The sequence below is a fragment of the Capricornis sumatraensis genome, chromosome 5 (assembly GCF_032405125.1).
Source record: "Capricornis sumatraensis isolate serow.1 chromosome 5, serow.2, whole genome shotgun sequence".
Taxonomy (NCBI): Eukaryota; Metazoa; Chordata; class Mammalia; order Artiodactyla; family Bovidae; genus Capricornis; species Capricornis sumatraensis.
In genome coordinates, this window is record NC_091073.1 from 26,953,136 (window position 1) to 26,963,666 (window position 10,531).

The 10,531-nt window shown below is 34.0% G+C and overlaps 1 protein-coding gene across 7 annotated transcripts in view; it reads right to left on the reverse strand.

The window, feature by feature from the left end:
* The window catches only part of ETV1 (ETS variant transcription factor 1), a 92,701-nt gene extending 82,485 nt beyond the window's left edge, over positions 1-10,216 (reverse strand). For 3 of the 7 annotated variants that reach the window (XM_068972582.1, XM_068972581.1, XM_068972579.1), the window contains exons 1-3: positions 10,124-10,216; positions 9,190-9,277; positions 7,787-7,834 (exon numbers count right to left, since the gene is read on the reverse strand). In XM_068972582.1, coding sequence (XP_068828683.1) covers positions 7,787-7,834; positions 9,190-9,277; positions 10,124-10,168 — 181 coding nt within the window. In that variant the 5' untranslated portion in view covers positions 10,169-10,216. Of the gene's footprint in view, positions 1-7,258; positions 7,320-7,786; positions 7,835-9,189; positions 9,278-10,123 lie in introns of those variants that run through there. The other 4 variants (XM_068972584.1, XM_068972585.1, XM_068972583.1 and 1 more) reach the window with 2 other exon arrangements.
* Positions 10,217-10,531: the final 315 nt, after the last annotated feature.

The window sequence follows — 10,531 nt, forward strand, 5'->3', positions numbered from 1 at the left end:
AATTACATTCCTTGCCACTAAAGGAAATGAGACAAATTAATAACTTTTTTTCCAAATTAGAACTGATACCTATTTCACCAGCCAATACTGGAGGAAAAGGTGTATTTGCTTCAGGTTCCACTAACATCTGATACCAAGGTTAACCAAGTCAAGCAACTTTCAAATCATTTTTCTGTGCTCTGCCGTGTAAACTGTGCAACAGTGTTGGAACTCCATTTTAGTCATCAGTTTAACAGTGATAATACATATTTTTCATGAAGACTAAATGAAATAGTCTAAACACAATGCCAGTCACAATACCAGATACTCAAGAAATGTTACATATTTTCTTCTTTCCTAAACTCCACCACCCACCATTTTTTTCCTTTCATACACAAGTACTACTAAAATTACTACAATGCAAGTTTAATATTTTCACTTCTAATGAATTAGATTGGAGATGGAAAAAAAATCACAGCTAAAATTTGTATGTTAGTATTCTCTTAGTTATAATCATTGTTTGACATTGCAGTAAGCCTCATTTTTCTCAAACACTCACAAATTATGTAGACAAATGTCCTTTAAAGTGTTTTCACCAAAAAAAGTACAAAAAAGTTTTAAATATTTATTTAATAAATGACAGTGGGCAGACAGACTCAAATCCTATACACTTTTTCTATCGTATCTACACGTTTTGGTTTTTGCTCTAAATTAATAGCTAAACAGAGATAACCATTGAGATGGAAAGTTATCAACCACAGCGATTACTATGCTTTTAAAAAGCCAACATTTACAAGAATCTAATAAAAACGTAATACCCCTTTACAGGAATAGTTAAAAATAGCAAGTGAGTAACAAATATATTTGTAACAGAATATGCTGGTATGAATGCCCTAAAGGCCAGACTTTTTTTTTTCTACTTTCATAAGACAAATTTGCAACTCCATGATATATATCACTACAAGAAAGGTATGAAAATAACTGATGGGTAAGTAGTGTATGTTGGCATATGTGTGGGGTGCGGGTGAGGGGAAGGTTGTTGACAGTGGAGGCGGGCAGAGGCAAAACTTTGGGAAGAGAAGAAATCAGAAGTTATACCTCACAGAGACAGAAAATAGCTACATACTAACAATTTTGTAAAAAGAATAAGAATTGCTATTTCTAGTCTAACTCCTTAACATACTGAATAAATACTTCACACTTGTGCCTGAACATATTACAGAATTTTAACAAAAAACATATGACTCACATTTTCACAGAAGCTAATCTTAAGAAACCGAATAGACCAAATGAAGCAGCATGCCACTTAAATAGACAAAGGCTTCAGTCTATCTCTAACTTCAAGTTAGAGTCAAAGGAAAGCAGTTAACGAAAAACACAAGTTGGATCTGGGCAAGGAAAATATGACAAAGTATTGCCACACTCATATTATACATTTCCTTTTTTGCCTCCATTCACGAAAATGCTATGAAGTAGCAAACTACAGCTGCCTGAAAATTTGTGGCAAGCCATACCCACTCCAAAGAGGAAAATTAACAATAGAGGCCAAACTAAATGTATACATATATGTATATATGTGTGTATATATATATATATATAGTTATTTTACTACTGTCTATTATAAACTATGCTTGGAATAATCACCTTTGGGGAATGAAAATGTTTTCCCACACTGTAATTAAAGAGGAAGGGGAAGAATAAGAAAGGGGAAGAGAAAGTATATACCAAAAGACCAATAAAAGGCTTTCAAGAAGATGAAGCATGTGGATTTTATTGGTAATAGCTGGAGCGCTTCTGTCAGTTCATTGCACATTAATAGACAAGCTGCCATCAAGTCTCAGGACTTCGGCTTTAAAAGCGTAGTATGTGCACTCTCAGCTATTTGCTTTACCTAGATTATCATCGAAAGTTGTTTTTTTCCTTCCCCCCCGCTCTCCTTGTCTTTCTTATTACACTGCAATATATATTATGAGAAAGAAAATTATGAAAATATTAACGACGATCTTGATGTCACAGAATCATTAATCCTTATTTTGAATTTTAATATATACTTTCTTAACTAACATTGCCAAGGCAGGGGGGTGAGATGGAGAGCAGACAATTTTTAAACAGTTTGTCTCTCTTTTGTGCTTGCTTTTAACGTTCAAATAAAGCAGTAATCATTACTTGAGAAAAGGTGAATGTTGAAATATTTTCCAAGTTTGGCTGCAGACAAGCAAAAACCGTCTTATTCTTACAAACTAGGCGCCTGTTGGGTTTTCTTTTAAAGCTAGGGGAAAAGTGGAAAACTTACAAATGACACAAATGTCAAGTTGAAAAGGGGTTAATATTTAATTAAAACCAGTTCTATCCACTGTAACAATGACCTGGAGCCAAACAAGGCGGAAGATGTATGAGTCATTCTTTCTGCCCGTGAATGAGACAGCTGATCTCCTCGGCAATTCCTCCAGACAAGCAGGCAGAACTGGAGTTCTGCCTCCATTCACAAAAACACAGTCCAGCATGAGCCATGTGGCTCAACCGCAATCTTTTCAGGTCACACCCTTCCAGAGAGTGAAGGCAAGTCAACTTGAACTTGCAATATAAACACACCAATTTTACTGCTCTATCTCAAATACAGTTCAGATCCATTAATGTATATGTTTAAATAAATGACAAAATGAAATCCATATATACATTTACATATATTTACTCCATCCTGCTTTATAGGGTAACTTGTCACAGAAATTTGAATGTATAAAACTAAGAAGATGGAAAGACGGATGGATAGATGGATGAAGGAAGAATGGAAGGAAAGAGAAAGGGGAAAAAATGACAAAGCATTAAAGAAATGCCTTTTTTTTTCCTTGCTTATTCTTCAAATGCTCTTTTTCTTTTAAGATTATAATAGTCTATTGCTTAACTTCATAGCATTTCCCTCTCACAGGGTAAGAAACAAGCTTCTCTGAAGAAATTTAAATTTTCTTTTAAATAAAACAACAAGAAAATCAACCTTCACACGGTTGTATTTTGCTTAATCCTACAATGAAGCTTCAGGCCATGGAACGAAATAATCATGAAACCTCTAAGCCAGGTTTTACACCACATCCGCTTTTAACATTAAAATGATTGTACCAATGTATAAGCATTAATTAATGCAGAAGTATAAATATATTTAAACAGCACAAAAAAGGGGCTATTCCTCCATGGCAGAAAAATCTTTAATATTGATAAAGTCATGCTTTCTGTATGCTCAAAGAGAAAGAAAACAGTAACTTTCAGTTGTTTTTAGCCTCGAATCAACTTCAGTTTCCTAACTTTAACTTATATAGAGGTTTGAAAACTTAAGCGTAGCTCAGAGCTGTTGCTGTTAGCAAAACATTTTCTGTAAGGTACTGAGAGCTGACTTCTATTATTATTGTTATTATTATTATTTTAATTACAATGTTGCACACCAGTCAAAGGGAATAAAGTTTTCCTATGAAATTTAAGAAAGTACAATTTTCTGTAACTGAATTAGCTTAGTAATTTCATTAGCATATATTAAGACCTTCTGGAAAAACTATATCTAGGCTATAAGACATCCAAATTTTATTTTTAACCAATATTTCTATTTTGCAAATAGATTCTAGATGAAATGCATTTATATATTGTCAATAAATGCTGATAAATAGAATGTGTTTATTCCAACTGCTATCCCTTAATCAGGTCCAAACAAGAAGTCTTTGTTTCATAGTTTAGAGTATTTCATGGTACGAGAAAAAGATGGGCAGTAGCTCCCTCTTGCCCCCTCACAATGACTCTTACTCAACACTAAGAAATAGTATGGACTTCTGTAATTTAATGTCTGATTCTCAATTCCTCTTTTTTTTTAAAACCACACAAAATAATGAAGTTTTTAAGCCTTTTCTCCTAACTGCATCACATGGAGGGAAAAAAAAATCTATGAGTACATATTCAATTTATGTTCGATTTCAAAAAGAAAGTCTAATTTTTGAAAAATAAAAATGAATGCATTGTAATAGCTTTGTATTGTGGGTGACACTGTGCATACTGAGTAACAACACATCATTTAAGGAAATTCATGATAAATGATTTTGAATATAAATTTAGTATCAACCACTAAAGTTGAGGAGATACGATGATATCTCTGCTTTTCAGCAAACCTGATTATTAATGGAAGGTCACAGAAGACAAAAGGAAAAAGCTTATCTGCACAAGGGCATGAGGTAATAATAACCTTTAGTGTAGAAAAGTTATTTTTAGAGATACAACTTCACTCAAGTGTCATGGCAGCATGAAATTTAACTTACATCACAACTGAAAAACATCTGCCCTGATAGGAGCCAATCACCGTTGACATTTATCCTTAAAACTACTGACGAAAGGAAACCTCACGGACATCTAAACCAACATCAAAAATAACACTCAAAAGTTGCTATAAATTTATATCAGCTACATATGAAATGTATCATTTCGCTCTAAGTTGTGTTAGCAGGTAAGTTTTAATGAGTAACTTTTAAAAATGTGAGCCTCTTAACTCACTTCTACATCCTTCTATTTCTGTCCTCCACATACAAAAGGTTCCATTTTAATGATGAATTACTAGGATATCTTTCCTTAAAGCACCACTAAAAAAGCATGTTACCAAGATGTTATTAGAATGGACATTTGAACTCATTATTTCATGGATCAAATAATTGGAATTGCCTTTCTGTCAATGGCAATCTAATTCAAAAGTCAAAGAATCAATAAAGTATTGTATATGGAAAATGACAACATAAGAAAGTGGCTTTGGCAAAATTTTAAATAAGCACATTCTCCATTTTTTAACTGCTACTGTGGCCACTGAAGACGTTACCTTTACAATTTTCTTCAGAATGAGATGTGATTAAAGTGTGGCATATATGTTAAAAAAAAAAAAACACAAACCTTGAAATTGCAATGTTAGTACTTCAAAAGTGATACTAATATAAAGTTATATTCTTCAAAAACATATTTTTGATCCCTGTTCAGAAATTGCGGTGGGGGAGTGGGGGGGAATGGAAGTATATTTTTTGGAGAACACTTTAGTGAACCGAAAAGAATGGTTCCAACCTCACCCTCATACAAATCTTGCTTTATCTACCCCAAATTTTTCCTTGGACATACAACACATTTCATAATGTATAATAATTTACTTATGACTAATTCATGGTGCACTTTGGGTCTACTTTATAAAAAGTCTTATAGGAAAAAAACAAATTAAACCTGAGATAATGTATTGTTTCCCAAGTATTCAGAGACTCGGATTATTTTTTTAAAAATTTCTATGACACATCAGAACTAACTTGACTTTCCTGTCTAATACATTTTTAGACCTGTTTTAACTTTCCAATGGGATTCTTACTCAGGGGAGAAACTTGGTTAATTGCTAATGATCTTTTTTTTAAAGGGTCAAGATGCCTTAAATTCTATGGTATCCTTCTTAGAGATAAAACATTATGAAAAGAAATAAGTAAACGGTTCACAGTCTGACAGCTTGGCAATGTTTGATTTCTGGATGTCCAGAAGGACATAAATGAACAGATCTAGCTAGCAACGAATAAACTAATGTAACTTTGAGATCTCAGCTAATGTTGATCAAGATGTAGAATAAGTTAAAATGCTAATGCAAATATCATAATTATGTAAAATTGCTAAAAATAAAAATAAATGTGCAGCTCATTAACAAATAAGAAGAAAATTTCACCTTTCTTCTATTAGATTTTTTTTAAAAATCAAGTTACTGTTAATGCTTATATCATCATAGAATTAAATTATTCTAAAATACAGTCTTATTCATGGTTTGTAAAAGGAGCCCACCTGGTTATTCAATAAAACACTCCAGGGATTAATCCCTGAACTTATTTAAGCTTATAAATTCTTTTCCAAGTAAAAGTCCATGTTCTTTCAAATACATCAATCACTTTCTAGGTTTATTTTATAGAAAACTAAATCTTCAGATCCAATTTATAGGTCAGGTTAATTATCACAGGTAAGAATATTCAGCGCCGAGTTTTAAAATAAACTCAGATAAATTACCAAATCACTTATCTGAGTAACAAAGAAACAAAACAAGTCAAAAGTGAAACACTGCACTGAAAGTGATTAAAAATGGTAAGAGTCTGTCACAGTTCCACATTTTTAAATTCCAGGAACAGAGTTGCTATGCACATTCAAAATCTGCCAGCAAGTGCACTGATTTGGAATCAGTGAGACTCAAACATCTTAAGAACCAACAAACCTTTTAGAACAATTAAAATAGATATTAGAAGGTATTTCGGAAAAGCGAATAAATTCCCTCATAAATGTAATGTTCTTACAACCTTCAACTCTGCAAAACTTAACAGACTAAAGTTCATGCACGAGCCTCTGTGCAGATTTTTGTTGAGAAAGTTATGTTTGAATGTATGGTTTATGTTGCAATAATAAGTAATCTATTGCAGTAAGTTTCATTTACAGAGACAAGCAAAATGACCTTTAAATATAACTAAAACTTTCATTAACATACAAGTACAATCACTCTTTCAAAGGACTTCTGGAAAAGCTATTATTTAACTTAAAAGCTTCATAAAGATTGTAGGAGCTCTTTGGAAAAACTAGGATATCAGCAACACAAAGAAACTTATTTTACATGCTAACAGCAATTTGATCAACTACAAGCAAGACCACCCGAAAAAACACAGCAGTCTGCCTCAAAGTAGCAACAGCAATGCTCAATTCCATTTCAAAGACCCTCTCTCTTCTTTGAACCATCTTTAAAAAAATCTGTTCCAAAAATTGCATGTTTCCCATATAATGTAAAGATAGAAATAATACAACTATACTCAATGCTTAAATATCTATAATTTTCTCTTTGTGTTTCCCACAAGACACATAATATAATAAAACTATTATTTCACATTTAGCATAACAAATCCAAAGGAAAAATTTCAAATTATAGACACCAACAAAAGTCCCTCAACATTAGACATATCTCAAGTTGCACAAAGCTGTACTGAAGCAGTATCTCCTTGTTCCTATAAAATAAAGTTTCACACAATAAAAGATACAATAGATGGCAACACAAAATGTTATCAAAAAGCAATCAAAATTAAAAGCAATGCCTTTAAATGTCTCCTTGCTACATTAAATAAATCCTAATACAAGCAATAAAATGGCAAAAGTCAATTTCAACAAACATCACATCATAGTAACACACAGAAAACATTTTAAAAATCTTCCAATCCCCCTAAGGTTTATTTTAAAGCCATAGATATCCTTAGCATTGGATACACACCTAACGTTCTGTGTTGCGAGCAAGGTGGAAAGAAGACACTTGCACTTAAATCTTGAAGCATCCCGTCCCGATGAACCCAGTGAAACTAATTTCTGCCATCAGAAAAGTCCTCCACCAGAACACCAAATAATGATATGCGCTGCTCTAAAGGAAACAGCAAGCCGGGTTCTGGCTCTAGGAGGTCTCTCGAGGTACAATAATATAAACCTGATCAATTGCAATTAAAATCTGAACAGAGGCTTAGAACTTGAAGTCTTGGTGCATTAGTTCTTGCCAAAAGCAGATGTGATTGTGAGCTGGAAGCAATTTCTCCTGGTAATTTGTGATGACACTGGGTAGTGCAGTCCCAGATTCCCCAAAGACAAACTCATCAGAGGCTCTAATGTATGCATGACACATGAGGTGGCTCTTTTAGAGCTCAATTAATTGGGCTGAACATTAAGACAGCAAGTTCAGGACTTTTTTTTTTTTAATCTTTCCCTTCTAGAGTTGCTTTTCCCCTCCTTTGAAAGCAATTTTTTGCCTTACCTTCTGCAAGCCATGTTTCCTGTAATTGACTTAGATCTTGAAAGAGTTCTAAAAAACAAGTCAAAGACATAAACAAAAGATTTGAAAACCTTTTAGGCGACATTAAATAGAAATGTTTGTCATGAAATTAGTCCTATAGATCAATTTAATTTGGGGAGGGGCATCAATAAAGAAATGAGGGTTCATAACATAATTATACCAATAATCCTGCCCATTTTGATGCCTACTAAGCAATGCTTCTCAGTATCTTTTTTACCCCCTTTTAACACACAGCTTAATAAATAAGCCTAGAGACCTCAAACAACACACTTACAGTAGAAGTCAAAAAATGTTGAGATGAAGGTGTGCCTATCCTCAGAAACTTTTTTTAAACATATTCAATTCTTGCTAAAATAGTGGTAGGGGAAAAATCAGAAAGACTAAATAACACTTTATTTCTGTCTTCCAAATCTTCTATCAAAGATTTAACAGTACATGGTATAATTCTCAAAGCACTATATGTTTTGAGGTTCAATGCTTCAAAACTCAAAGGGACAACTATTAAATACAAGATTTTAGAAGAAAATTTCCACACTAATAGGTTTACAAAAGTAAATAGATAACTCCCTGGCACCTGCTTATTATCAAGTCCGAAATTGTGTATTCTGTCACTGGGGAGGGAGAGGTATGTGTAACTTATTCATATTTATATGAAGATCTGAAGAAGTTCGAGAATTCAATATACCTAATCTAAATGGCAAACTGAACTTTGATAATTAAATCTAAGTTTATTATGAATGCCCCCATATGGCTGGAATAATTGATAACATATTGACCTCCTATCAGCAGTTCATAGAAAGAATCTTCAACTTAATTTCCTAAATATGTATTACAATTATTAATTAGGCCTTAATTATGATTCACTGACCACTTAAAAGGCCTATAAACAAGATATTATGACCACACCATACGGTCATCAAAACCATCTCTGAAAAGTTTGGTAACAGTATATGGTTTAGTGTAAGGAGATGGGAAACCAAACAGTCACTTATATTGCTCAACTTCTAATGCAGGAGAAAAGAGTAACTAAGCTGTCTAATTTGTTCCTCTGTGTTGGATATTTTCAAATTGTTACCTTAGTGTATGGGATTACTTATATGCCATATGGACAAACATATTTAAACACAAAATGGTTAAAAGAAGGATGTCACTTTTAAGTTATTATTTCCTTCTTTCATTAGTTTGTGACAGGGCCATAAAACAGCAAACTGTCACATCACATTAATTGCTCCAAATACAAGTTTTGCTTAAATGCAATCATTTGAAAGTTTATTATTCTTAATGTAAGACTGAATGCTTCTCTTCTTTATGAGGGTGGGAAGTACAGGTAAAGAGGGGGAATTCAGCTCTAAATCAAACCTCACCTTCTGAATCATGAGCCAGATCTCTGTTAATGAATTTTCTTTTCCTGACATTTGTTGGTTTCTCGTTACAATTTCTCCCACGCTGATTCTACAAAGGGAAAGATAAAATTCTTTTAAAAGAATGTAAACCTCAGATGTCAAACACACACACACACACACATACACACACACACACACACACACACAGAGGCATACATAAGTCTACTGGATGCTCTCCTTAAACAGAAAAATAAAAGTCCATGGTATCAATCCCAATATCCATTTTCTGTATTCATTTGACAGTGAAAGCGTATGCTGAGAATTCAACAGCCAGGGAGAGTTGCTTCCCTGTGCGATCTGAATACACTGTGTATCAGTCATAGATTCATGTATCAAAACAACATTAAGCAATTACAATTAAAGTCGTTTTTAGGCTAGATCGAAGCTAGATTAAAACACAGTTGAAGTTTATTCTCTCAGATAATCCCCTAAAAAAAGAACAAAAAGAGAGTGATGAAATGAAAAATATGAGAGACAATGAGAAAGAAGAAAAGAAAAAAAAAAGGAAACAAAACCCATGTAAACAAAAAAGTGTCAGCATTTGTCTCAACTTCATTCTTTTCAATGTGGCAGACAAACCCAGCCAAAAACTTTGAGTGCAGCAGCTGCTGCTGCCCTCCTTCTCCTCTTCCACTCATCTTGAGCACTTTAAACAGAAAAAAAAAGGGGGGGTCTTAAAAACAAAACTATGCCTTATCCAAATCACTGAAAGGTAAGCTTATTTTGAAGACTGGGCTTCTAGAAGCAGAGTCGCCCTACAGTGGCAACAAAGCAGATAAAGTATCTGCAGTCCCAACCCCCTTGCTCCCCCCCCCTTCTCACTCGCCCTCCTCCCCCCCCCCCCCCTCCGTCGGAGTCAAGTTTATAAACAGCAACTTTCGAACTGATCACTCACATTGGTGACCATGTAAGGCACTTGCTGGTCATAAAATCCATCCATTCTGCTGCTCTTCGCAAATCTCAGCTCAGTGTTTTATATTTTAAGCATTTAGCTGGAGATTTCCTCGGGATCTGGACTTCTATCAACCTAGAGGGGAACAAGATGGCTTTTAGGCTTAAAAAAAAAAATCATGAATGAAGCTCTTGAATTTGCATAGCTAATTATCCTCCGACAGTCCCATTCACAAAAATAACCCTCCCTACACAGCCTCCTTCACCTGGATCCAAAGAGAGCCAAGAGAGTTCACAATTTACATATTTTCCTTAGTAGCAAAAATTCGAACAAGAGTCGATGTATTTATTTTCACTCTCGATGTTTCCCTGCGCGGTCGGTGTACCCCGGGCAGCTCTGATTCGCAAACGT